At 41.5% G+C, this 27,995-nt stretch overlaps 1 protein-coding gene across 4 annotated transcripts in view; it reads right to left on the reverse strand.

Annotated features, from left to right (window-relative positions):
- The window catches only part of GAB1 (GRB2 associated binding protein 1), a 126,455-nt gene extending 118,175 nt beyond the window's left edge, over positions 1–8,280 (reverse strand). For 3 of the 4 annotated variants that reach the window (XM_045466735.1, XM_045466724.1, XM_045466704.1), the window contains exon 1: positions 7,154–8,267. In XM_045466735.1, the coding sequence (XP_045322691.1) occupies positions 7,154–7,225 (72 nt within the window). In that variant the 5' untranslated portion in view covers positions 7,226–8,267. Of the gene's footprint in view, positions 1–7,153 lie in introns of all 4 variants that reach the window. The other variant, XM_045466714.1, reaches the window with a different exon arrangement.
- Between the last annotated feature and the right edge of the window lie 19,715 nt (positions 8,281–27,995).

Below are 27,995 nucleotides of genomic sequence, written 5' to 3' on the forward strand. Positions count from 1 at the left end.
CAAAGTAAAAAGCTGAGAAAGAAAAAGAAACACCACCATAAGAAAAACTCGTGGTGAACTTGGCATTCTTTCCAGGATAAAAAAAAAAAAAAAAACAAAAAAACAAAAAAAAACCCCTCAGTTTAGAAAGATAATAAAAATTTCTGAAATACACATAAAGGAAAGAATATTAAATGAAAAAATTTAAGATAACTCACATTTCCTCTTCTGGAAGCTCTATTTCTTTGCAACTTACATCTTCATGTGCAGTTTGCATATAGCAGCTCTGCTAAAAACAACCACATGGAAAATTTTTGTTCCAGATAAATACTGCAGGACAGGGCTTGGCAGCTACAAGTTGTAATCAGAATGCTTCAAGAGCTAATGTAACAGAGATAACAACCAAACATGTATTTCGGTGCACCGTGTTAACTATTTTTTACAAAGCAGGCTATCTATCACACAGTCAAAAGCTGCTGGGTTCTACTTCATATGCATTTAACAGGGAGAATTCTTCCCTTAGTTAAGGAGAATTTTGCACATATGAATAAAAGAACTGCTTAAAATATAAAAGACTCTCTTTTCCAGTCCAGTTATTCTTGTATTAAGGTGCTCACGCGTACAAGCCTGGAATGGTCAAAAACGCCCAGTTCCTAAAGTGACTTTTCCCAGTAATTCCACAGGCCTGAACTGCCACCTACTATTCAGTAAGACTCCCCAGCCATCTAGTTGGCAACTGAAGAGGCTACTTATTTAATGGATGTGGAAATCCACGGTACAAAGAACCACTTTTCCCCAGGAGTAATCTAAAGAAGAAAAGAATGCTAATTTCATTTGTGCTTGTAGCCAAAGAGGGGAGGAAAAAAAGGACCTGTGACTTGATAAGTTTCCTGTACTCAAATCCACACACAGAGATAAAAGGAGTCACACAGAAACGTTGTGACTTTCAAGCCAAAGTTCAAATGGCAAATTCTGATGAAGCTCTAAGTTGGTGGAAATTAGCCACCATGTTAATTTGAGGAATGTGAAATGAGAGAACCTCTTCCATCAACAGTCAGAGGGGGTTTAATGAGACCCAGTGGTGTTCTTCTCTTTCCTCCAACACTAGCTGGCACTCACACAGCTGGGCTAAGATGGCTTCCAAAGTCCAAAATAAGACACTAGCCCAAGGCAGCGCTGGCCCTCCTGCTGGAACTCAGGAGCAAACGAATCAAAGGCTCTTTTATTCTCCCTCCCACCAGAACATGCTCCCTCTCTGTTGTAAACTAAACGCTTGCCAGAATGAATTATTTAGCTCAAAACAGACATAAAGAAATCTTAAATAACACATAGCCCTTGGAATTTGAATAAGCTCAGGTGACCAAAGGAGTTGTTTTGTTTGTTTCTTGTCTGACACATAAAATTCACTTGCGGTCAGGATCCCATCAGAAGCATTAGGTCATGGCAGAAACAGAAACTTCTCAAACTAGATGTTACAGCTGACATCCAAACTCCATGCTTGAAACTGAGGTGTTCGGAAAGCCGTCCCTTAACTAGGAGGTCTAAAATCAACACAAAGTCTTCGTTCTTCCTTTAAAGCCAGGCTTCCCTTAGGATTTGCTATTTTTGCCAACAGTAAGTACCTCTGTTCTTCCAAGAACAGAGCCTAAAAATTCATCTGTGAAATCTTCCCTGGCAGCCCCCTTCCATTCCCTCCCAGTCTGAACTCTTAAGCAATTATTATCTGAATCATTCATCTGGCAAGTAATCATATATGGCCTTATAACATATGTCTTGGAAAATGATTTAAATGTAGGTGCATTTACAGCTTGTCTTCACAAATAGATTAGAAACTCCTTGAGGGCAGGGAGTGGGCCTTTCCGTCCATTGTATTCCACACAAGACACATTACAAAAGCTCCAGAAATACCTGTTTATTCAGTCAACAGGTACTTGTTGCTCTTCTATTCTGAGCCAGGCACTGCTCTGGGTGCTAGAGTCACAACTGAGGCACCCACAGCAGGATGCAGCAGGCCTGTGTTCAGTGAACCTGTGTTCTGTTAAAGCAAATGCTGGAGGGTCCCTAAAGAACTCTGCTTAAGCAGTTCCTAATAAATCCACTAAACTATTTAAGATGAACAAGAAATTAAAATTTATTTCCCAAAAACAGAGGCCTACTGAGAAGCTCCCCACTCTGCCTCTCATTTCCGAGCAAATATCTAAGGAATGTTAAGCCGCAAGAGTTTAAAATCTAAATTTTTACAACATTTCTCCATTTTACAGATGAGGAAACTGAGGATCAGAATGGTCAAAGTATCAGGTGGATAACGGCAAAGTCAAGTCGAATCCTGGGTCCTGACACTCAGTCCAGAGTTCCTTCACAGCAGCACAATTTACCCCAAACTCATAAAAAAAATAAAGCAGTAGTCCACCTGCTGTATTGTCCCTTCTCCTGTGTTAGCTTCTGTAAGAAAATTAGGAGTAATGACACTTATTGTTCTGAATCTATCACCTCTTAAACTTCCTCAATCTGCAAATTATCAAGACCTATCTACATATTTTTTATGTTGACTACAAAATATGGAATTTTATTTAGTCATAAAAAGTGCTTTGTCATTTTATATCTTTCTTATTTTTAAAGCAGACTCAATGACAAAACACACAGAAATAACCAAGTCAGCTGGCAACCAGATTATCCAAGTGTAACTCTTGTCGTATTACTGTATTTTGTCCAAAGATGATCTTTTTAAAAAATTTAAAAACCAATTTTTAACACAGAACTCTAAAACCACCCTCCAAACTGATAGAACTTCCTAATGGTTATTTTGAATCCCAAAAGACAACAATCAGACTTAGGAATCCAGCAAGTTTTACATGGAGAATTTTGTACTCATCATTAAGTCCAGGCACAATCAAAGAATGAACTATTACTACCTATCATAAAGGCTTAATGTAATTGGTAGTTGATGATCTCTGTTAATAGAAACAGTGTTCCTGCCACATTAGAAAAAGTAAAAAGAAAACATTAAGAATTTGAGTGTAATGTTTACTAAAGTGAAGTTTTCCAGAAAAAAAATTCCTTCAACAGAATAATTATGTTCCTTCAGTCACTACAAGCAAAAGCTTCAGAATCCCGATTGTTACTGGTAATTGCAAAAAAAAAAAAAAAAAAAAAAAAAAAAAAAAAAAGTGCAAGAAGAGCTTCCAGACATCACAGTCCCACTTGCTGTAGCAACAATATTGAGCAGAGACAATGCTTAGCACAGATCCTGGGCTGTCCTTAAATAGGACAGCCTGCCTGTCTGTGCCCCTCTCCTCCATGTAACATGTCAGATGCCCACCCGGAGGAAAAGGCTATTTCTGTTTCTAGGCCCATTTCCAAAACCAGGGGCATGTTCTAGACAAGAACCACCCTATTAAGTGACAGTGGAAGAGTGGAGCCCAAGCTGGGTACAGATTACACACCCAAGAACTGGCCAAGGTCTTACTCCCAGGCTGGCTGGCAGCTAATAGGCCACCTTGGTCTAGCCTCAGAAGTAGGTTCTCCTGCTGAGATTGCATACCTGCCCAATGCTGACAGCTGGGCCATGGAGGAGTGCAAACTCAGTGTCCAGACTTGAGGCAGGCCATAGGGAAGCTCCCCCTACAGAGAAATGGTGATAGCCAGCTGGCCTGAATCAATCCTTTGTTTTCAGACTTACATTTTCTCTCAGCTGAAATTTCAAGTCCTGATGAAAATCCTACCATTATTTCAACCATCCGATTTGTCTTTAAAGAACTGTTTTAAAAAATCTGAGCATCACTGTTTAGTGCATACTACCAAGAGTTTACTTGTTCTCTGTAACCCTAGTAACGGTGATCTGTAAATGATTCCATTAAAGTAAAAAAGCAGCTGTTTAATATACAACACAGGACAAAAACCAAAACACGGTAGTAGCAAAATTGCAAGAAAGCATGAACACTTTCACCTCCGCTTTAAGTAGACTTCAAAAAATTCACAGAGGATGAAATGAAACACATACAAAGGTTCTTACTCTTTTGCAAATAAATACAGAAAAAAGTAAAACGAGATGAAAAGGCTAGAGGAACTACTCACTACTCCAGTATTCCTCTTTTATGTCCCTTTTACTCTCTTTAGGAAATTCAAGAAAAGCCTTCATATCAGATGAACACACTAGTGTGCAAAGACAACAATGCTGTGTAGTTGACTATGAAACAGTAAACATAAAATGGAGTTGTATAGGGAATGCAACGGGGCCATAACATGAGATGACTTTAATGATAAAACTAAAACAATTTTTGCCACATAAAAGCCCTTAAGGATCATCTTAATCAATGTTTGAATACCCTATAAAAACTGTAAACAGCAAGACAACTGTCAAAATTCCATGGGCCAAAAGTTCCCCAACAGAATCAATGCTCAAACTCCCTGATGTCTTGTTTAACAATTACAGTACCACTCATCCAAGATATCTTTTCACAGCAAATTCATTCATTAAAAACCATTATCAAGCAACATTTTGCGTACTGGATGGTCAACAATGTTTCCTTTTACCCTTTATTTTCATAAAGATTTTACATGAAAAGAAAACAAGCATAGGAAATGCATATATATATGAATGTCTTTGAGGGTCAAAGCTAGTTTAGCAAAAACAATCCGAACTGAATACCAAAGCCAAAAGATCAAAAATCTGGAAATGTCAAAATCTTCTGGGCAACCAAACTGACAGCTAAAATATTAAGACTGACCTCACTTTAACTTATAATATTCTGGTCATCCTCAGGGACCTCTTAAATTCTGGTAGCACCCTGCACGCTGTCTTCCTGGGCCACAGCCATGTATAAAGAAAACACTAGTGCTCAGCCAAGCAAGAAAAACCCCACCTACCCCCAGCTGTAAAGCATATTCTTCCCCCTGTTGAAAACACAACTTAGGGATCCTGCTATGTCTCTAAAGTATTCCCACGGTTTCAGACTACACTGAGCTTGTTCCTCAAAACATCTATTTAAAAAAATAAATAACAATCAGCTTGGGCACACAATCTGAAACCACTTTATGTTGTGGGCTCACTTTTTCACATATTCTTGTCTCATTTCCCGAAGACTCAGAAAACTGCCTGAAGGGTCTTATGTTTCTTTAGCATTGCACATCTGATCCCCAGCTCGCCTCTTCCTTGCATTCTCAACTAATATTCATAGACTCCTAGAAAGCTATAATCAGAAAGGAGCTTTAGAGATGATTTAGTCTGCACTCCACTTGAAATGAACTAGATGAGTCATTAACCTTTTATATTGCCCAGTCAGGCAGATCTGGGTTCAAATCCTATCCATGGCATATTCTGGATACAGAAACTTTTCTCATCTATAAAACTGAGATAACACCTACCTCATAAAACCGGTGTAATGATCAAATAAAATAATATACGTTTTTTAAATTTGGACTTTTCATTTTCTTTGTCCTTGTTAAGACAATCTTTTAGGCTGATTTTCGTCCTAGGTCATTTTACATTAAATTGCAAGCCCAAAAGGCAGGGCAAAAGGCAGGGCTTCTTCCTTACTGTATTTTCTAACCTTTTGGTGCCTAGTCCAGTGCTAGGCATCTTTTGAGAGAGCCATAAACCAACCGTGTGAAAGAATGCCTTAAGTCTCTATAATCACTACTTTTTAGGCAAAGGTACTGTCCTTAAGCTTCCTCCTAGAACCTACTTAAGTCTATATGTTGCCTAACCTATGCCTCTCAAACACACCTCTCTCCCTACTCCCTCTTCTCACACATACACAACCTTCTCTTTAGAACCAAGAACTGAAAAAAACCACTTACCCCCCCCCCCAAATTTTGCAATACAGTTAGCATCTTCACCAGAATATTCAGGCAAACTGTGGTAAGTACAAGGAGACAAGATTTGGAAGGGTTCAAGATTTCTGCAGAACTTTCTTCGGATGTGTGGCATCAAGTCCTTAAATGAGAATTACTTGTCTATAACAAAGGCTGGCAGAAAGTGAACCAGAAACTCCAGCGAGTCCCTGAAGTTAATTATTGCACTTCACTCCACCATCCAAGCAGTGACTAATAGGATTAATTTGGGCTCTAATATCAGGTGTAAAAATCCTTCAACAAGATTCAAGTTCCATTCGAAGTGCTGGTCACTGACAATGAATTTATATTTAAGGGGGCATAAGTTTTGCTTTTGAAAACACACTGTACTAGAAAAACATTGGCTCCATACGCCAGGACGAACGTGTCATTTCTTTCCTTTGCAAAGGGCAGCAACAAAAGAACCAATGGGTGAGAAGGGGATAAGATTCCAGACCCCTGAAAAGGACACAGATTTCCACCAAAGTAAGGTTGGTTCTTTCAAGGAATATTTTTAACAGCTAAAATAGCTTAACACACAATCAGTATCTTGTATCAATTACACAAATGCCATTTATGTAACCCTGGTGGCCTGGAAAAGGACCGCAACCACACAGAAATCCTACTGGCCGCAGCTGTCCCCCCTCCTGCGAGGCTTGACAGCGCGTCCAACGCGCCCAAACACCAGCCGCCAGGCTCCCCCCAGTGCCCTCTTCTCGCAGCAAACTGCCAAGATTCTCCGGCCAAACTCCACGGTCCCCAGGATTCAAAACCGCGAAAATGCGAACCCTTGCTAAGCAAACGGCAGGGCGCGTAGTAACTTTTCTTTCTCTTTTGCACGGATCGGAGATGCTGGTTTCTAACACCAACTTTTCAGGTCCACAAGCCTCCCGCACGCAATGCACCTCGAGGGGTATGACTGAGAGCGCACCTGAGGGCTGCTGAGCTCTAAAACCTCAGCGGTTTTCCGATTGCGGGAAATTCAGGATACAGCAGCCCCATTGTGATTAAATGCAGATATAAAGAAAGGAGAATGCTCTTCCCCTTAACCTCTGCTACAAGGAATAATAAAAACACGCAGCAGGCATTAGGTGGAAATCCCGGGGCCTCCCACGGGCCGATGAGGCCCGCAAAGCAGGCCATCTGGAATCTGGAGGAAGAAAGTTAGCCGGCAAAGTGGAGGGAGCCAGGGCGTGAGTGTACAGCCTCGGTCACGAGCCTGCGGAGGAAGGGGCCGAGAGGAAAGAGATGGGGGACTAAGCTGAAGAACCAGTCCCGCGCGCGACCAGGGCAGGGATGCGGGCGCGGAGGCCCACGGAGCGGCGGCCGAAGCTCTACTTACATAACGTTTCAACTTCTTCTCCGGGGGGGACTTGCGGAGCCATCCCGAGCAGACCACTTCGCCGCCGCTCATGGTGCGCGCCTCTCCGGCTCCCGGCCGGGCAGCTGAGAGGCGGGCGGGCGCGCTCCCGACAAAGCCGACGCCTGCCGCCGGCGCGGTGGCGAGGACCTCGCTCTTCTGAGGCGCAGCCGGGGCAGACGGGACGCTCCGCCGCACGCTGGCTCTGAGTGTCCGAGTGTCTCCCGCGCGGGTCCGCAGATGTGAACAGAAGCGGGTAGAACCGCCAAGGCCGGCACCTCCGGGCAGGGGTCGCCGCCGAGCCGAGGGCGCCCCGGCCTCCTTTCAGTGCGCCCGCCTAGCCGCCACGCGCGCCGTCCCGCCGGCCGCTTCAGCAGCGCTCAGGCTCAGCGGCACTGTGCCCCGACACAGAGCCGAGCCTCGGTCCCCTGCGCTCCGCCCCCTAGGAACAGGACCTCCCCAGAGCTCTTTCCGAAACAGACACTACGTTGCACGCGCGCGCACACACACACACACACACACACACACACACACACACAATGCCCCCGCGTGGCGCCCACTCTGGCTCGCCCCTCTCGGCTTCGATGCGCCCGGCGAGATCCTCTCTTTCCCGCTCCTCTGGAGAGGGTGGGTCACTTCCCCGCGGCGCGGGGGGCGCACAGAGGAAAACAGGGAAGCCGCGAGGGTTTCGTGCGGGCGCAGGGCAGGTCCTGGGCCACGCAAGGAGCCGCCCGGGTGGCGGCGAAGCGCGGGGCGTCGCTGGGCGGCGGGCGCAGGACAGGGCGCAGGTCCCGCCGGAGGGTGGGTCCGTTCTCGCCACCGCCGGAGAGGGCGGGGAGCGGCGGAGGAACGAGGTACTCGGCTGCTCGGCTCCGGGGACGGACCCCACTGTCCCGTCCCCTCACGCTCCTCCCGCGCCGCCTCCCCCACCGCGGGGCGCGCGGCAGGTTCAGAACGGCCCGTCCCCCGGTCCCGATCCTTCCCTCTCCCGGCCTCCCCGTTCCCTCTTCCTTTCCTCCTCCCCTTCCCACGTTCGGGCCGGCTCCGGTTACAGCCCAGACTTTCTCTGAAACTCCGCCGAGCGCTTCCAGCCAAAACAACAAGGGCCGGGGGCGGAGGGAGAGGACGGAGGGAGGGAGGGAGCGGGAGAGGGAGGGAGCGGGAGTCCGAGAGGCACCCTGGGATCTGTAGTTCAGGAAGCTGGAGCGGGGTCCTCGGCCACCCGGCTGCGGCAGCGGCCAGAGCCCCCAGCAGGCACATAGTCTGGGAGGGCGGCCGAGGCCTTGGCGAGGCCGGCGCCGCCGGGGCTCGGGCCCTGGGAGGAGCGAGGAACGTTCGAGCGTCAGTTTGTGGTTTGCCATGTTGGCTCTGTCGAATGTCAGTTCAGAGTTTGTACGGAACAGAAGATCGGGAGTTGGGGCGGGGGGGGGGGGGGGGGGGGGCGGGTTTTCTCCACTTGACAGCCTGCAAATCAAAGCAGCCTGGAGGGAGACCGCGACCCCGCGGATCCCGGCCCGGGAGACTTAAGGGCGAGAACAGGAGGGAGAGGGCCAGGGGGAGCGTTCCATGGCGACTAGCCTGGCCGGGTGGACAAAGGGGTACCCACCCGGGCTGGCGTGGGCTGGTCCCGGGAGCAGGCCTGCCAGAGTGGTGGGAGTGCCTTGTGTGGCCAGAGTATTTGACTGATTCTGTCTATGGGACATTTTAAAGTCTCACATTCCCTCCGTTTGTTGCCAGTTTCTTCCACTTGACTTTGTTTAAAATCTACTCTTGGAATGTTGGACTAGAACGGGGACACTTACTGGATGTCCTACTTCTATTTGCCTACTTGTGTGTGTTTTACAATTATGACACCTGGTCCCGAGCTTAACATTGTTCTGTAGTAGAAATATCTTTTCCAGTTTATTTATGAAACAAATTTCAGAAAATAAATAATCAAATAAAAAGCGCTAAAAATACTAGGAGAGAAGTTAACACAGGGATTTGTTTATTAACATGACATTCATAGTCTGGAGTTCCTCTATTTTTGAAGATGTACAATTGCAGTGGAGAATTAGGTGCTGTGGTGGTGATAAAGATTCCTGCATTCAGGGAGGTGGCATTCCTGTGGTGGCATAGGATCCTAAACAAAGGGTCGGCATACAGATGGTGATAAATGTTGTGCCCTGAGGGAAACAAATCAGTAATGTGAAACAAATCAGTAATGTGAAAGAATACTGGGGTGGACTCAGATGGGATGAGAGGGAAGTCTTCCTTGAAGGGGCATTTAGACAGATTTGTAAAATAGTGTGAAGAAGGGAGAATCAGACTTGTTTTATGAAAAAATAAAAGGGATAACCATGAGGAGGGCAGAGGGAAAGAACAAGCAAGGGGGCTTGCTTTTCTTAAATTATAGGGCTTTTTAGAACACCAGTGATTATAATTTTTACAGCAGCTAATAAACCAAAGCAATTCTTTTAAAGTGTGTGAGTACAGATTTTGTCACAAGTCCAAAGGAAAATAAATCATGGAATTGGTTTTTCACTTTGCCCATTGGAACTGTGTCTGTACACAGAATCAAGAGTATTTATAATTAACATGCATTAGTTCACTGTTCTGTAGTTAATTGTTGGCTTTAGAAAATTTATCACTATCCATTCCTGTTACAAAGTCCTTTAAATGGAAAATTGTAGTATATCTTGTACTATTTAGCTTTTCAAAATTCAAATAACCTTTTCTTTATTTCAAATAAGGGATTCAATGATCTCATTTCTATGAGAGAAGAATGTTTGAAGAAATCTTTAAGTATATTCTCTATGTTCAACTGTGTTGTTTTAGATTTGTATTTCTAGAGGTCAAATAAGGGTTGAGGAAAGGTTGAATATAGATACATCTTCATGCATGTATTTTAGAAAGAAAATTTGCATTATTTTTGCATTGTATGCCATTTTTAGATTATCTGTTAAATCACATTTTATATCTTTATACATTAAAATGTATGCTAAAAAAATTATCATACATGAGTATCTTAAATTTCATTCATACAACAAATATTTATGGTATATCCTAGTATGTACAAGTTCTTGAGGACCGAACACAATAGGGAGGAAAGCCAGACCTACTCTTGCACTTCAATATCCTGGAAAAAAACATTTTACAGATAATAAACCCCATAACTTCTACAATACAGTCATGTGTGGTGTGAAACGGGGTAAAAGAAAAATAGAGACTGATTTGAGCATATAAAAGGAGAATCTACCCCAGGGAGGAGAATGGCTAGGTAGGGATAGACTTTCCTGAGGAAGCGACTTTAAACTGAGATCTTCAGGTTGAGTAGAGTTAGCTTGGCAAAGTAACAGAGTATTCCACACAAAAGAGAAACTGCTAGGTGCACAAGTCATCAGGCTAGAGGGAGCTCCTGAGGACCTGAATGAAGGCAGCAGTGAAGCAAGTGTGAGGGACATTGGACTGGGTGAGGTTCCAGATGCTTGCAGATTAAACTTTTTCTTAGAGCAAATGATCATATAATTTCCTGTGATTCAAATCACCTCAAACAATCGCCACTATGGACTTTGTCATTCACCTCCAGCATCCCACTTTAACCACATACCTTCCAACTTGACCTTTCACGATCTTTCTATGTAATCTTAACAGCTTTTCTAGTCTATTTCCAGCCTATTGACACTTTTTTCTTTCTCACCATCCATCAGACCTCTCCTTTCTCCACTTTCCTCCCTTTCCCAGTTTAAATTTCATGGTGCACATTTTTAATGACATGGTCCCAACTCCCAAAACCCAACTCTGGATGAGCCCAACTCTACTTTCTTCTGCACCCAAGCAACCAAGTGCTGTTGGAGAGAATCGCCCAACAGGATAAGTGGCATCTCCATAAATTCATGTCCAAAGGCCTCAAGTAGATCCTCAACTATCTGCAGGAGCAGATCTTAGTTTTCTGGGCCCTGTAGATTTTATGGTTTGGGGAGTTGTTTTAAAGGAATAGAATATACAATAACAAATATAAAATTAGGATGAATATGTATTTGGAATGAAAAAATAAATCTCAAACATATTAGTGGAGCCATGGAGATACAGAAGCCTTTCTTTTGAGAGCTCTATAATGATTTACCAGAATCCTTACACAGATTTGATTCCTGAATGCATCCTGGCTTTGCCTCCTGACTAGGATACTCCACCTCTCCCAGCAGCTCCCTGCTCTCACGGGAGCCTGTAAAATGAGTGGCCCAGTGCTGAAGTTACATTAGTGTTATGGATGTCCCTGCTACCTAGCAGTCCTACTTTCTTTAACTGGACAGTGCACTAGCCTACCCTCTGCAATGACTTGTCTTAAACAGCTTTATTCAGATATAATTCACATACCATAAAATTCACATTTTTGAAGTACACAATTCAGTGGTTTTTAATATACTTACAAAACTCTTCAACCTTATCACTTATTTCAGAATATTTCAGTGCCCCCAAAATAAACCCCATTAGCAAAGAAATTCCCACTAGTAGTTACTCCCCATACCCCCCTCCCCCCCCCCCCCCCCAGCCCCTGACAACCACTTAATCTTTCTGTTGGCTTCTTTTGGACATTTATATAAATGGAATAATACAATAAGTGGCCTTTTGTGACTGGTTTCTTTCAATTAGCATAATGTGTTCAAGGTTTATCCATGTTGTAGATTATATCAGTACTTCATTCCTATTATCAAATAATATTCCATTGTATAGATATACCATATTTTGCTTATCCATTTATCAGTTGATGGGCATTTGGATTGTTTCTACTCTTTGGCTATTATAAATAATGCTTGAAGTAACTCTTAAACCTTCTTCAGACTTCTCAAGTTTCCAAACCCCCCTACCTCCCCCCATCAACTGAAGAAGATCTTTCTTACAGCATCCTCAGAAGGCCAGAGTGCTTAGATGGAAACTTCTTCAACCTGTAGCCATTAAATATGCAAACCTGCATACTATCTTCACTCCTCCTACTCTCCCTTCTTCCTATGGAAAACGGAGAACATCGCTTTCTTCCTACGAGAGGCCAATCCCTCCACTTATGCTTTGGATTTCATCCCACTGCACCTTCTCAAGAACCTCACCCTATAAATGATCTCTTCTTTCTTTATCTAAATACACTCAATGCAGTCCTTTCCATCACCTTTTGTGTATGTATGTATTCCAATAAAACTTTATTTACAAAAGCAAGTGGTCAGCTGGATTTGGCAAACGGGCCATAGTTTGCCAAAGTTTGCTTTATGTGCTCATGATCTGATCAAGTGTACTTTAAGACGCACTACCGTTTTTAAAATGGAAATGAACCATTACTATAATGCCTTTTAAAATAGGTATTGTGAGGGGAATCTTATATGAAATTGCTGATAACATGCAATTGCAGATTATTAAATTCTTCCCTAATGTTAGCATTATTCTTCTGAATAAACTACCATCTAATTAAAATAAGAATTGGCTGCATTGTAGGTGACAAAAGGATTACAGGCAATAGACTGCAGTTCTCTTCAGTTTTAATTGATCACCAAGTTAAATTATCCATTGCATTTTAAACCTATATCTCTTCTGTTAAAACAAAACAAGGTGAGGGGCACCTTGGTGGCTCAGTCAGTTAAGCTTCCGACTCTTGATTTTGGCTCAGGTCACGATCTCATGGTTCGTGGGTTCGAGCCCCTCATTGGGCTCTGTGCTGTAAGCTTACAGCACAGAGCCTCCTTGGGATTCTCTCTTTCCCTCTTTGCCCCTTCCCCACTCATACTCTATCTCTCTCTCAAGATAGATGATAGATAGATAGATAGATAGATAGATAGATAGATAGATAGATAGATATTAAAAACAAAACGATGTGAAAAACCTTCTACGTTTTATGTTTCTTTTCAGGTACCAGCTCTTCTCTCACAGCCAGACTATTATTAAGTGCTACCATGGTTTCTCTCTCTAGTTCATCTTTCATCATTCCTCAACCTCCTTGAATCTGGCTACCATCCCAATTTCTCTCTTTTAGTTGCCAACGTCACTAGTGACCCCCCACATCACTAACTCAGACCAAATTTTCAGTCTTCATATTTCTTGATCACCCCTTCCTAAAACTCTCAGTACCCCTGTTCCCTGAGACACTGCAGCTTTGAACCTTCCTGTCTCCTTGCTGCATCTTAGATCTCTCTGCAGGCTCTTCTTCTACTCCCTCTTGGCATTCTAAAGTCCAGCTCACCTCTCTTTTCATTCTATGCTTCCTCTTGTGTGGTGGTATCTGTGTCTTTATCTCCACACAGACACTTCGCAAATTTCTATTCCAGCCGAATTTTCCCTTCTGAAAGACGATTCTATGAATCTAACTGCCATCTTTATATGCCGCTTGGCTCCACAGGATCAACAAAATAAAAATCCTGATGTGCTCCCAGCTCTCACCAAATCTAGTCCTTTTGCGATTCCTTTCTTTTCTCCTGGAGTCATTCCTTACATCTCTCACCTTCCATCACCAGCCCACTACCAAATGTAGATGAGCTTCCTGTGGAATAATTTCCCATTTCATCCATTTCTGTACTACCACTCTTTTCAAAACTACTTCATCTCTCACTTGGACTTTTAGTCGTGTTCTTAATGTATCCACGTTTTATTTACCCCGATCAGTAGATTCTCCACTTTTCAGCCAGAGTAATTGTTATAAAACACAAATACAATCACTTCATTGATAGCCCATTGATCACAGGATGAACCAAAACTCTTTAACATGGCCTACAGATGTGTATGGCCTCTCCCCTCCACAGGTATCCAGCCTCATCTTGTACTACTGTCCTATCTCCTGTGCCAAATCACTCAGCCTTCCTCCAGTTCTGCAAATACACCCTTCTCCCTTCCTCCAACAAGGCCTATTTTCTTGCTATTCCAATGCCTGGCATGCCACCATCCCCCTTGTGTGACTTTCATTTAGTTTTATTGGGGCTGGTTAATTCTTGCCCGCCCTTCAGATCTCAGGTCACCCACTTCTCCCACAGGGAAACTTTTTCTGGTAACTTGGTTCAGTTACATTCCCTATTCTACCCTCTTACCTCGCTATTTATTGTCTTCTCCTTCTGAATAAATATGGCAGTTGTCATTTTCATCTGTTTCTGAGGTTATTTTATTGATAATTACTTTCTCACTAGACAATGGACTCTATAGAGGGAAAGGACCATGTCTATTTTGTTTATTCAGTTTCTTTGTACCCCTATCACATAGCATGCAACAGACATATTATATGCTGGCATATAATAGACACCAAACACATGCTTGTCCAATGAGTTACTGAATAGATGAAGTGAAGGGCTTTCATCAGGTGGCTGAGTGAACCAGAAGTTTGCTCACTACTGACATGGTAACAAGAGATTGTGCTGGCATCAAGGTGCAGTGCTATGGTCTGAATGTTTATGTGCCCTCAAAGTTCACATGTTAAAATCTTAGTCCTCAAGGTGATGATATCAGCAGGTAGGGCTTTGGGGAAGTACTTAGGGCATAAGAGCAGAGCCCTCATGAATAGGATCAGTGACTTTAATAAAAAGTCAGTAAAAGCTCCCTTACCACCTTCTACCGTAGGAGGACCCAGCAGGAAGGCGTCAACTATGATCCAGAAATAGGGCCCTTTCTAGATACCAGATCAGCTGGTGCCTAGATATTTGACTCTCCAGCCTCCAGGACTGTGAGAAATAAATTTCTGTTATTTATAAGCCACCCACTTTAAGGTATTTTTGTTATAGCAGTGCAAATGGACTAAGACAGGTAGACATTTTCTCCTCAATAACCAGACTCCAAAAAGTGACAAACCATGCTTTGTATCATTATCCAAAGGTGGATTATTTTCTTTTAAAATTCTTCCATTTATCTTATGTATATTTGATGATTTCTCTATAACAAAAATTTGTAATTGGAAGTTTTTATTTCAAGTTAAAAAAAAGACATGTAATATTTTTAGATTAACAAACACTTAAACCTCAACTTTAAAAGTTGAAACTTTCTGGGGCGCCTGGGTGGCGCAGTCGGTTAAGCGCCCGACTTCAGCCAGGTCACGATCTCGCGGCCCGTGAGTTCGAGCCCCGCGTCAGGCTCTGGGCTGATGGCTCAGAGCCTGGAGCCTGTTTCCGATTCTGTGTCTCCCTCTCTCTCTGCCCCTCCCCCGTTCATGCTCTGTCTCTCTCTGTCCCAAAAATAAATAAACGTTGAAAAAAAAAAATAAATAAAAAAAAAATAAAAGTTGAAACTTTCATACACCTAAGCATTTCTAAGAAAGTTCAATTTAAATAATCTTGGAATGAAAATATCCTTGGAATAAGATTTACACAGATATAATGAGAAAACAGTCTTTTGACAAAGGAATAAAATATTGTTTGTTTTTAGAATATTTCAATTATAATTATTATGGGCCATGAAAAATATAAACAGATTATGATAAAACTGCCTGAATTGTATAATTTTATCTCTAGCCTAATACTTCAAAATGTAAGTTATTAACTGGGATAAAGGAAAGTATTTATTTTGTAAAATGTAAACCAAATTACTTTCGTCATTGTAACATAAGAAACCATTACATATAATGGTACTAGAGTAATTTAATATAATAATTATATTTCACACGTCTTGAGTTAAAATTGTATTTTGGATGAGCAACAATATTCTACTAAGTCAAAGTTATATATACTTAAGAAAACTCAATTTTCTTTTATTTTTCTTCTTTTCTTAAGTTATTATTATTATTATTATTATTTACTATCTTAATTAAGCTCAATGCCCAACGTGGGGCTCAAACTCACAACCCTGAGATCGAGAGTAGCATGCCCTACTGACTGAGCCATCTAGGCACTCCCAACTCAGTTTTCTTTTAAACTGAAAATTATCAAATGATTGCTTCATAACAGTGCTACTTATCAGACTGAGATAAAAACTGTGTGTACAGACAGTCAAGAAACAGACCCATGCATATCGTCATTAAATTGATGACAAAAGTTGATAGTACAGTACAGTGGGGAAATGATAGACTTTTCAATAAGTGGTCCTGGGTCAGCTGGACATTCATATGGAAAAAAAAATCTTGACCCTTATCTCACAACATATGCACAAATCAATGCCAGATGATCTGTGGATTTAAAAATTAAAGTGAAAAAAACCCAGAATGTTTCAAAACAAAAACAAAAAATCTATCTTTTTGATTTTGGAATAGGTCAACAGAAACAGAAAGCACTAATCCTAAAATTAAAAAAGTTATATATTGGGCAACATCAAAAATGAGAACATCTCTTCATCAAAACCCTGTTTAAGGGAATATAAAAACAAGTGACAGGATGGAAGAAGACATTTGATTGCTTCTATTTGCCATAGATCCTGTATTCAGAATATATGAAACACCCTCAGAACCAGTAAGAAGATGATAGGCAATTCAAAACTCCAGCTTCTAAACAAGATTGCATAAAGGAGACTAGATTTACCTACCATACTGAAACAACTTTTTAACAAGAGAACAAAATATGTGAAACAACAATTTTCATGACATTGGACCTTGAACATTGAAGGACAGTAATACATGGAGGCAGGAAACAAACAAGGTGATTATTACAATGGTCCTGGCTTACTGTCTGCAGATACTTTCTAGTTTACAGCACTGGGAGCTTGCATTCTGTCTGAGTTGAGAAGATGGATCTAGGCATTTGAGGAGACTAATGTGGTTAGAACTTACAGGACAGAGCACTAGACAGGAGATAGCTACAGGGAGAGAGAGCCCTGGAGATCCCCTACTCAAGTGGTCCTGTCAAGTCTTCAGCTGCACACTGATCAGCAGGTACAGGTGAAGAAAGTACCTGACACTAGGGAAAGAACCATTGGAAAAGATTACAGGGAAAAATCACCAGGGAGTCACATACAATAGAAAGAGTTCCTATTCACCCAGCCAGAGAGAAAAACATCGTAATTCACAGGGCTATAGGGTACTCTGAAGGATTTTGTCTCAATAGTAAGTCAAAATTAGACTACACCAAATGCTGCTCTGGTCTTGTCTAAGAAAATTTAATAGCAAGACTCTATGGAATCAAACTGTTTATAAGTAACTTAACTATGTCCCAAATAAGAGTTCAATATATTTATATGTAAACAAAAATATCCAATACTCAACAAGATATAATTTGCAGTGTTTTACATCCAATCAGAAATTACAAAGAAACAGGTAAATATCACCCAAAATGAAGAGACAAATCAACTGAAGCCAACCCAGAGATGACGCAGATGATAAAATTAGTTGATAAAAATAGAAGTTATTAAAACTATATCCTATATGTTCAAGAAGATAGAGAGATGACATCATTTAAGTAGAGACATAAAAGATATTACAAAGATGTAAATAAATCTTCTAGAGATGAAAAATGCAATGACATGAAAAGTATACTGCATAAAATTAACAGCAGATTAGACATCACAGAAGAGTAGTGAATTTGAACACATAGCAATATGAAACACAGAGAGAAAAATATTGAAATAAACAGAACATCAATAAAAATATGACCACTTCTACTGGCCTAATGTACATGTAATTGGAGTCTCCGAAGGAGGGGTGAGGCACAGAAAAATATCTGAACAGATAATGGCCAAAAATTATCCAAATTTATTGCAACTGTAAACCCATAGATTAAAGATGCAAATTGGTGGGAGAAATTAAAGACCTAAGTAAGATATGCTGAGTTCATGAATCACAAGATGATATTATTATCAACTTTTCTCCAGATTGATCTATAAATTCAACACAATACCTCAGCAAAGCTTTTGTTTGTTTGCAATACTGATAAGCTAATTCTGAAATGCAAAGGACCTAGAGTAGCTAAAACAACTTTGAAAAAGAACAAAGTTAGAGAATTTATAATACCTGACCCCAAGATCTATATAAAGCCACATCGGTAATGACAGCGTAGGGGCTCTTGGTGGCTCAGTCGGTCAAGCGTCTGACCCTGGTTCAGCTCAGGTCATGATCTCATAGTTCGTGGGTTTCAGCCCAGCATTGGCTCTGTGCTGACAGCTAAGACTGAGCCTGGAGCCTGAAGCCTGCTTCAGATTTTCTCTCTCTCTCTCTCTCTCTCTCTCTCTCTCTCTCTCCCTCTTCTCCGCTTGTGTGCTTACACACGTGCTCTCCTTCTCTCTCTCTCTCTAAAATAAATAAACATTAAAAAAGAGTAATGACAGTGTAGTATTGGCATCAAGATAAACAGATAGATTAATGGAACAGAATACAGTCCAGAAATAGACATACGTATTTGGTCAATTGATTTTTGACAAAGGTACACAGGCAATTCAAAAAAAGAAAGGATAGTCTTTTCAGTAATTGATACTGAAGCAATTGGATATCAAAATGCAAAACAACCACCCCCCCAAAAAAAAACCCCCCAAAAATCAAAACCCAACTTTGGCAGAACATGCTCAAATGCTCACGATAGATTATAGACCTAAATGTAAAACCTCTGAACAGTAAAAGTTCTGAAAGAAAATATAGAAGAAAATCTGTGTGACTTTGTGTTAGGGAAAAGTTTGTGAGATATGACACCCAGAGTATGACCAAGAAAGACAAAAATTACTAAATTGAACTTAATCAAAATAAAAAATCTCTTCTCTTCATCAGGCATTGTTAAGAGAATGAAAAGACAAGCCACAAACTAAGAGAAATTATTTGCAAATCACGTATTTGATAGAGAACATGTATCCAGATAATATAAATAACTGTCAGAACTCAATAATAAGAGAACAGACAACCTAATAAAAACATGAGCATATTTGTACAACACTTCACCAAAATAGGCATATGGATAACAAATAAACACATCAAAAGATGTGCTCAAGATCATTAATCATTAAGGAAATGGAAATTAAAATCACAATGAGATAGCACTATACACCTATTAGAATGTCTAATATTAAAAAGATTGATCATATCAAGTGTTAGTGGGAGGCGGAGCCACTGAAACCCTCATGGACCGTTTGTGAGAGTATAAAATGGAAGACATTTTGGTAATTTCTTTTTAAAAAAATTTTTTTTTCAACGTTTATTTATTTTTGGGACAGAGAGAGACAGAGCATGAACGGGGGAGGGGCAGAGGGAGAGGGAGACACAGAATCGGAAACAGGCTCCAGGCTCTGAGCCATCAGCCCAGAGCCTGACGCGGGGCTCGAACTCACGGACCGCGAGATCGTGACCTGGCTGAAGTCGGACGCTTAACCGACTGCGCCACCCAGGCGCCCCAATTTTGGTAATTTCTTATGTTAAACATACACATAACATAGGACCCAGACACTCCACTCTTACACATCTACCCAAGATAAATGAAAACATAAAATGCCCATTAGCAGGTTATATCAGCCAAGTGTGGTATATCCATACAATGGGATATTACCCAGAAATAAGAAGAAATGAACTAGGAATGATCCATATAATGATGTGGATCAATCTTAAAATAATTATGCTGAGTGAAAGAATCCAGGCAAAAATAAGGATATACTGTATGATACCATTTATAAAAAAATCCTAGAAAATACAAATGAATCTATAATGACAGAAAGTGAATCAGTGGTTAGCTGGGATTGGGAGGAATGGATATATTCACTATCCTGATTGTGGTGTACAAATTCATCAAATTGTGCACTTTTTAAAAATATTTATTTACTTTTGGGAGAGCACAAGTGGGAGGAGGGGCAGAGAGGGGTGAACAGAGGATCTGAAGCAGGTCCTTGCTGACAGGCTGATAGCAGAAAGCCTGATGTGGGGCTCAAACTCAAGAATTATGAGATCATGACCTGAGCTGAAGTCAGACGCTCAACGGACTAAAGCACCCAGGCACCCCCCAAAATTTGTACACTTTAAATACATGCAATTACTGCATATCAGTTATACCTCCATAAAGCTGCTTTGAAAACTAAAACAACAACAAAAACAAGATAGGCAACTTAATAGGAAAAAAGGGTCAAACACTTAAATTTAGGAAGAGCTAATCTATGGAAGTCAGGAGAATGGTTATCGTTGCTATGTATTGGGACAGGGGAGAAATTGTATCTAGGAGGGTGGTAATGTTGATTTCTTGATGTGGTCGCTGGTTACATGAATGTTTCCTTTTGGGAATTCATCAAGCTGAACATGATTGGTGCACACTTCTGTATTTATGTCAGACTTCAATTTTAAAAAGCTTATTTATTATAAAAAACAATGTGTGTGTGTGTGTGTGTGTGTGTGTGTGTGTGTGTCTGTGATCATGGTACAGAATTTTGTGACAGGTTGCAGGTCTGTTTCAGGGTAAAGTCTTTGCCACTATTATTCTGGAAGATGAATCCTCTCATTGTGCTTTTCCAGGTGGTAAAAAAATTTCCTCAGAAGTTTCTCAGAAAGCTGTTTATTATTTTTATAAGTGAGGGATGTGCCTATTTTAGCTTCAAAGAAATCAGCAACCTCTTCCAGACAGGAAATTGCTGGGGAAGTGAAATTAGATTGTTCAGAATGTTAATGCAGTTAGATTCCAGTGGGGTGGTGCCTTGGCATGCTAGCCAGTTTGCTTGTTCAGCTCATGTGTTTCTTCTCTGAGAACTGCCTCCCTTCCCAAGCCCACCAGGGTAGCTTCTTTGGTCATAGTTGTGCCCTCTAATGCTGTTGTCTTTGATGACAGCTGATGGTACCATTTGACATATGGGAAAACAACTGATAAGCTGTGCCAAGCCAATCAGATTCACTCTTGAAGAATTTGGATTTGAGACAGAGACTGTAATAGGTAGTGATGGGCCCGGGAGCCGAGAGGTCTTGCAATTCTCCAATAAGGAGAAAGGAGATGCCCCTGAGGGAAAGAGAGATGAATCTCATGAAGAACCAGAAAGACAAAGAGACAGTCCTGGTTTTAGCCTCTCAAGGGGCCACCCTGGAGTTCTTGTTCTTGGACTCCATAAGAATCCATGCATGAAATTAAAACTTCCCTTTTTATTTAATATAACTTGGGAGGTTTCTCTTCCTTGTAACCAAGTGCCTCCTGTCTGAGAAATTTGGCAAGTAATAAATCTAAGTAAGTAAAAATCTGGGTTGTGGTGCAAAAAGAGAAGAGCTCTATCCTGTAGAATTTTAGACTTGTAAGGAAACTTTCAAGTGGTCCAAGCCACACTTTCCTCCCATTTCAGGAACTCTTTCTGTGAGATCTGCTATGTCTTTGCTTGATCACTTCAAGTCTTTTTTCCCCTCCTTCCCTCCTTGCCTCCTTCCCTTCTTTTAACAAATGTCTACTGAGTGTCTACTATTAGCTGGGCACTGTTCTGTGCGTCTGGGATTGAACAAACCAAAAATGGATAGTTATCCATTATCCATTAGTAAATATCCATTACTATCCCCAAAGAGAACCACATTTTCATTTTTATATAGCATTCTAAACTTCTTACTATGCATACATTTACATATTTAACCCCCTCCCCCAACAATTCTTCAGCTGTTGAAGGCAGATATTCATATTTTCTCCCCTCATTATCTGGGCTAGGGTTTCTTATTTGGGGATCCCTAGATATATTCTCTTGGCCAGGGTTTCTTATTTGGGGATCCCTGGAAATATTCCAAGGTTCTAGGAACTTCTTGCAAAGGTAAAGAAAATTGTGTGTGTTTATGTAGAGGAAAACACAAGCTTCTTCAGCTTTTCAAAGAGGCATGTGACATCAAGGAAAGTTAAGAAGCTGATACAAAACATTTTGGGTATTTGCCTGCCACAGAATACTTCATTAATCATCTCCATCTCAATTCATAGTGGTGGGTTTCTAGCATCCATGTTTGTCTAATGGACTCCATCCACTTGGCCACATTGATAAGGATAGGGGTAGGTACTTGACCCATGCTACATCAAACAGAATCCCTTCTATTGGGAACATGGAGCTAGGATAAAGAGAAAGCCAGTTTTTGGCAAGTAGACTAGGAACTGGAGAAAGCTGTGTCACAGAGACAAAGCATAATGAAGCAGAGGGGAGGAGGAGAGAGCCAATACTGCCTTCCCGGTGACATTCCATTTCCTGGCTCTAGTCCTTCTTAAAGCTCAGCTATATTCCTACCCTTGGATTCTATGAGGCACTCCTGTTTCTAGGGGTGATATTCAAAATATTTAAAGCTGGTACTCTATGGGAACCAATGAATCAGAGCAGATGCTAGAGATAAACAACTAGCTCAGCCATACCTATGTATCTCATCTGAATGGCAGCCCTGTCTCTATCGATAGGATTCATGACCCCCTCTTTGCCTAAACCAGCTGAGTTTTTGCTGTGGCAAAAGAGTTTTAATTGATATAGAACTCCTGCTCTGGCTAAGCAGTTGTCCCAACTGTTCCCTATGCAGTGGAGAGCTCATACTTCTCCATCCTGGTCTGCTTCCCCTGAGTTGGCTGTGGTTGCTGACAGCAACTCTTAGAGAATGGAGGTCACAACTGGGTAGTCAGCTGTTGCCTGACCAGTTGAAGGTGAATCTACTGAGATTATTGCCTTGCGTGATTTGGACACAATCCTATTAATGCAGCCCACAGAGGATTAGATTTTAGAGCAGCTAAGTCATATCACACTGAATTTATGATCAACAAAAAGCCGCAGTCCTTTCACATAAAATAGTCAAACCATTTTTTCCATCATCTGTATTTATGAAATAGTATTTGGAACCCAAACTCAAAATTTTGAAATCTCATTCTGTTGCTTTTGAAACAGCCTTCCAACCTCTCAAGAGCTTCAAATATCTTCATCATATGAGCCATCTCTCCTAGCTTTGTGTCATCCACAGATTTGAAAACTTGGCTTTATTGCATCCCAGCGTGATTAGGCTTGTCTGATCCAGTCTGGGGGCATACTCAGTCAGCAACTGGAGTCTTGATTGAGTATCAGATGTTGCCCAATATCTAGAAGGCTGGACTGCGGTTAAACAGCTGAGCTGGCAACAGGTATTCTTATGAGAGGCACTGAGCTGGGTTTTAGGAGGTGTCAGAAGTCTGCAGCCAGGAGCAAAGCTGAATTGCAAACCAAATGGAATAACCACTATTGGGAACTGCAGATATAAATTCTAGTAACCCAGACGGGAAGGATGAGGAAAGCAGTTATACTGATAGAGGACTCGGCCCAGAACTGCTCTTGTATATGTGAATGAGTGATCTTTTCTGCCTCATTGACCTCACTCACCTGGTCACCATGAACAACCCTCTCCCTCACCTCAGCCTTCCTCCAAGTTGTTTGATAAAAACACAGATCAGGGAAACATCCAAGCAAAGCCACTAAAGACCTGGATATTGCTAGGCCTATAAATCTACAAAATGTTGAGGTCAGAAAGCATGAGAGAAAAGGAGATGCTGAATCCAAATGGAATGAGAATCCAAGGTGCTGGTCTGAAAAGTACCCATGGGAGCTCCTGAGAGTGTTTTGCTGCATTGGGGATGCTTGTGGGTGCCAGCTCTTCTTCCTCAGACTTCTAAGCCCTCTTCCCTCCCCGGTGGTTCAAAAAGTATGCTTTCCTGAACCCAATATCTAACTGTTTTCATTGTAAAAGTTATCTTGCACAAATTAGAATGGTTTAGAAACATGTTTCACTGTGGGATTCTTTTTCCTTTTCTATCTTTTCATGAAATGTTAAGTCCAGAGATTTCCTCATTGAAAAGCACTAATGTATATATCTGGAAATAGTTACATCTTTAAATTCCTGGATAAGTGATTAATGATTTTCAGATTGCTAGTTGCACGACAAAAAGTTGAAGCTGGCGATGAGCAAAGAGTAAAACAAAACCATAGTTATTATCTTATTACAATTGTGAGCTATTTGGGGTCACTAAAAAGGAAATTAACATGTTTAAAATGTGTACACTACCAGTGATTTCCAAAAATGGCATTGTTTTCTAGTCAAGTTTTTATCATCCTCTTCTTTCATACCTTAAGATTTTTCATGCAATCACTACACAAATGTATGCTCTTGTAGTAGAGTATGAAACCACTACAACCTGTCCATACTTTCTCAGGATTTAGTTTTAAAATTTTTTCTCAGGTTATTTAAACTTAGTCACGAATGAATTCCAACAACAATCCTTCTCTTTCCCCCTTTTCTTTTATCTCTGCACTTAGATACCTAAACAAACATCTTTAGTAAGTTGATGGAAACTCATACATTGCCAACAGTATAGAAAGAGAACATTCAGTAAAGGCACTTGGTCCACTTCCTCTGTTATCTGTGAGAAAAGTAGGAGCTCTGAGGCCTACTTGAAATGGCCATCATCACAAAATTCTCCAAGGCTTACTGTCCATAATGAAGGCACAATCTGGATTAGGTGAGACATGGCCCCCAAATACACATTCACCAGTCCCTGTTTTCTAGAGCAACCAATGGGCCTTCTCAGGACTCACATATCTTTTTCATTCCACTCTGGGATGAAGTAGTCTTTTTCCTGAGTCCCCATATTCAACGTGCAGTTACCTAGACTTCGGGACTTAGGGGAGTATATTCCTCTTGGAGACTCTAATTAGACAACTGGACATATCTTTCCAGGGAGTATGATTTGTTCAGTTATTCATTTACCTTTCTCGTAAAAGACACCAGTGTGAGGAGATACTAAAAGGAAATGTTATGAAATCTTTGCCATCAAGTAGCTTATAGTCTAGTAGGGTTAATCTCCAGCTTGTCTAACTTTTAGACGGTGTAAATAGTGCCAGGATATTGGGAAAGGATCCATCTGTCCTTGAATCATTTGTCCCTGAGGGATCCATGGTTCTAGTTGTTTTTGCATACAGATTGCCACTAAGATGTCCCTCATTCCAAAAGGGTCTGGATGGCGTTTTTAGGTCCTACAAATCTCTCAGATACTCCCATGCTATGCCTGGAAGACCCAGGAATTATTCTGCTTCCTTCTTGCCAAACTGAGATGAAGTGTATTTGCGACGTTCATGTCCTTATTTGCTCAGGCACATCTTACAGACAGATTTCTGGAGTCCTATTGTATCCCTGGAGCTCTGTGCAGTAAGTATCCTGCAGATGACTGCTGCTTTCAGTCCCCATACCTCTCAGAGGTCTTGTTCTTCCCTGAAACAGGTGGAGAAACCCTCCCTCTTGGGGATCCACTGAGGTCTCCTGGCTTAAGGCCTCTCCATCCTTACTCTTCTATCTGGTCTGTGGGAATCTTTTGGTCATCTCTTCTTCTCTTTGACCTAATTTTTAAAACATTCTGGAAATTTACTTGTATGGATAACAAAACCCAGAGATTTATTTTCCGATGCATCCTTCTCTGTGGTCAGAGCTCAGGTCTGATGATGTGCTTGAGTGGGTCAGGGAGAGGAAAGAATTGGGAAAATCCAAGGAGAAAATAATGGTTAATATATGAAAATCCAGGGAGAAAATCATGGTTAATATATGAAAAAATGGTTAATATATGGTAAAACATGAAGACCATGAACACAAAATGCAAAATTACTAGTGCAGACTTCTCATGCTCTTAGAAGTATTCAGAGAAGGGAGAGATTAGTGTTAGTTAGCTGTAGAGGCAGAGCGGGCTCCAAGGAGGAGGTTGAATCTGAGCTGGGCTTTGATGGGTGGTTATATTTTGAGCAGATAAGGGGCCAGAATCTTGCATTCCAGTAGAGAGAATAATATCCTTAGGACCCAGATGCAGGAAGGTAAGAACAGAGAACATTGATAAGGAAGGTGTAAGGATTCTGAAGAGCCTTAAATCCCAGGGGGTCAGTTTAAACAAGTGGAACAATATTTCCTAGAATTAATGAAATTAATAAACAAATAAGTACTTCTATGGTCAAATTCATTTAAATAATTCATTAATTCTTACAAATATTTCTTAAGTACCTAGGATATGCTGGGGTTTTTATTGGAAGTGATGACTACAGCAGTGAGCAGGAGTTAGTTCCTCTTCTAGTGGGGGAAGCAGACATTGAACAAGACATTCCAGGGACGAGTGCTACGGTAGGAGAAGGGCAGGGAATGTAGAGCCAGAAACATAACCTGGTCTCCAGTTCAGGGAATCCCCTGGTTGAGAGAAGGGAACTTACAGTTGGGACTTGGTGAATGAGTTGGATGGAGTTCACTAGATGAGGAGGTAGAAGTGTGCCAAGCAAGGAGAACAGTACGTGCAAAGTTGGGGGAGGAGAGATGGGGTAGAATTTGTGAAGAACTGAAGAGATTTCCACATGAATGAAGTATTATCAAGGGTTTTAGGCCAGAGAAAGGATTGGATCAACTTAGGGATTTCAGACCCTGTCTTGAGGGTTTGCATAGTGAGATGACTTATGTATTTTAAGTTTGCTACAGTTTGCAGGATGGATTAGAGGGGCAAGACTGGGAAACAGGTAAATCTCATTAGGTGGCTGCTACAGAAAGTCAATAGTGACTTAAGTTAGGGGTGAGGCAAGTGAAGATGTAGAGATGACCAGAAAATGTGGGGAGAAGGGTGGTTTGGCGGGGAACGGTGTGTTTGACAGCTTCTCTTATGGGTAATTGGATGGGACATCACTGCTCTGGGGAACTCTAACTGGCAAACTCGGGAGAGGCCTGGCATGAGCAGATTTGGTGTTCTGTGGGCTATGGGCAGAGCCTTGAGCCCAGGCCTGTTGGGGATGTGTGTTAGTTTTCTACAGCTGCTGTAACAATGTACTACAAAGTAAATGGCTTAGATCAACAGAAATGTATTGTCCCACCATTATGGAGCCCAGAAGTCCAAAACTCAGGTGTCAGCAGGGCTATTTTCCCTCTGAAGACACTAGGGAAGGATCCATCCTAGCTTCCGGTATTTTTAGGAATTTCTTATCTTATAGATGGTTTTCTTCTCCTATGTCTCTTGACTTCATCATCCCTTCCTGCAAGTCTATCCCTGTGTCCAAATTTTCCCTTTTTATAAAGACATCAGTCATATTGGATTAAAGCCCACCTTTATGACTTCATCTTAACTTGACTACGTCCGCAAAGACCCTATGTCCAAATAAGGTCACATTCTGAGGTTCTGGGGGGACATATCTTTCTTGGGGGATGTAATTCAACTCATTCAAGATGAGACCCAGATTATACAAACAGATGTAGGAGCAAAGATAGAGAGGGAACCAGGAGGTTAAAAGGCCAGGAGTTCTTGGGAAAAAATTAGGAGGCCCTGGATTCACACAAGCTGGGAGTTCAAACCAAGTCTGCCTAAATCTCCAGGGGATATGGAGGCTTTCCTATGAGATCTGGGCTGCAGAAGAACAGAAAGAGGCAAGGACACTGCCTCCCGGAAGGGAACACCCTCTTTGATGGAGCTGTAATGATCCTTGCACCGTGGGGTGGATTCACTGTCTACAGGAAGCCCATCTTACAATGCCATTTCCAAGTATTTTTAATATCGGTATTAAGGTGCCTTTCCAGCTGCCACCAGGAAACATTAACCTAAAATACAATCTTGCAACAACACATTACAACAACATCATTAGAGTACAGAGTGGGGAAGTGGGATGTAGCTGATGTTGTACTTAAATTGAAGGGAATCTTGAAAAAAGAGAATTGGGAAATAATTGTTTTTTCTTTAGTGCTATCTAAGGCAGAGGGTGGTGATTCTAGATCAACAGTTTCAGGTAATTACTCCCAATGAAAACAATTAGGTTTATTCAGCCACCCAGTGTCCCTGTCTATAGTGCCCCCAGTGACCCTCCGATGAGCTACTGGTCTCTTGCCATCTGGCTGTGTTCTGGTCAGTTCCCAGAACAATTCTGGCTTGAGGCAGGAATTATTTCAAGGGCCTCAGGTTCCCCTCAAACCAGTAAAGGACTACTTTTTAGTTCTCTTACAGGTTTATCCCAAACATAATATCCAAGTGCTGACTCTATGCTG

Source organism: Leopardus geoffroyi, chromosome B1, assembly GCF_018350155.1.
Source record: "Leopardus geoffroyi isolate Oge1 chromosome B1, O.geoffroyi_Oge1_pat1.0, whole genome shotgun sequence".
In the NCBI taxonomy this organism is placed as follows: domain Eukaryota; kingdom Metazoa; phylum Chordata; class Mammalia; order Carnivora; family Felidae; genus Leopardus; species Leopardus geoffroyi.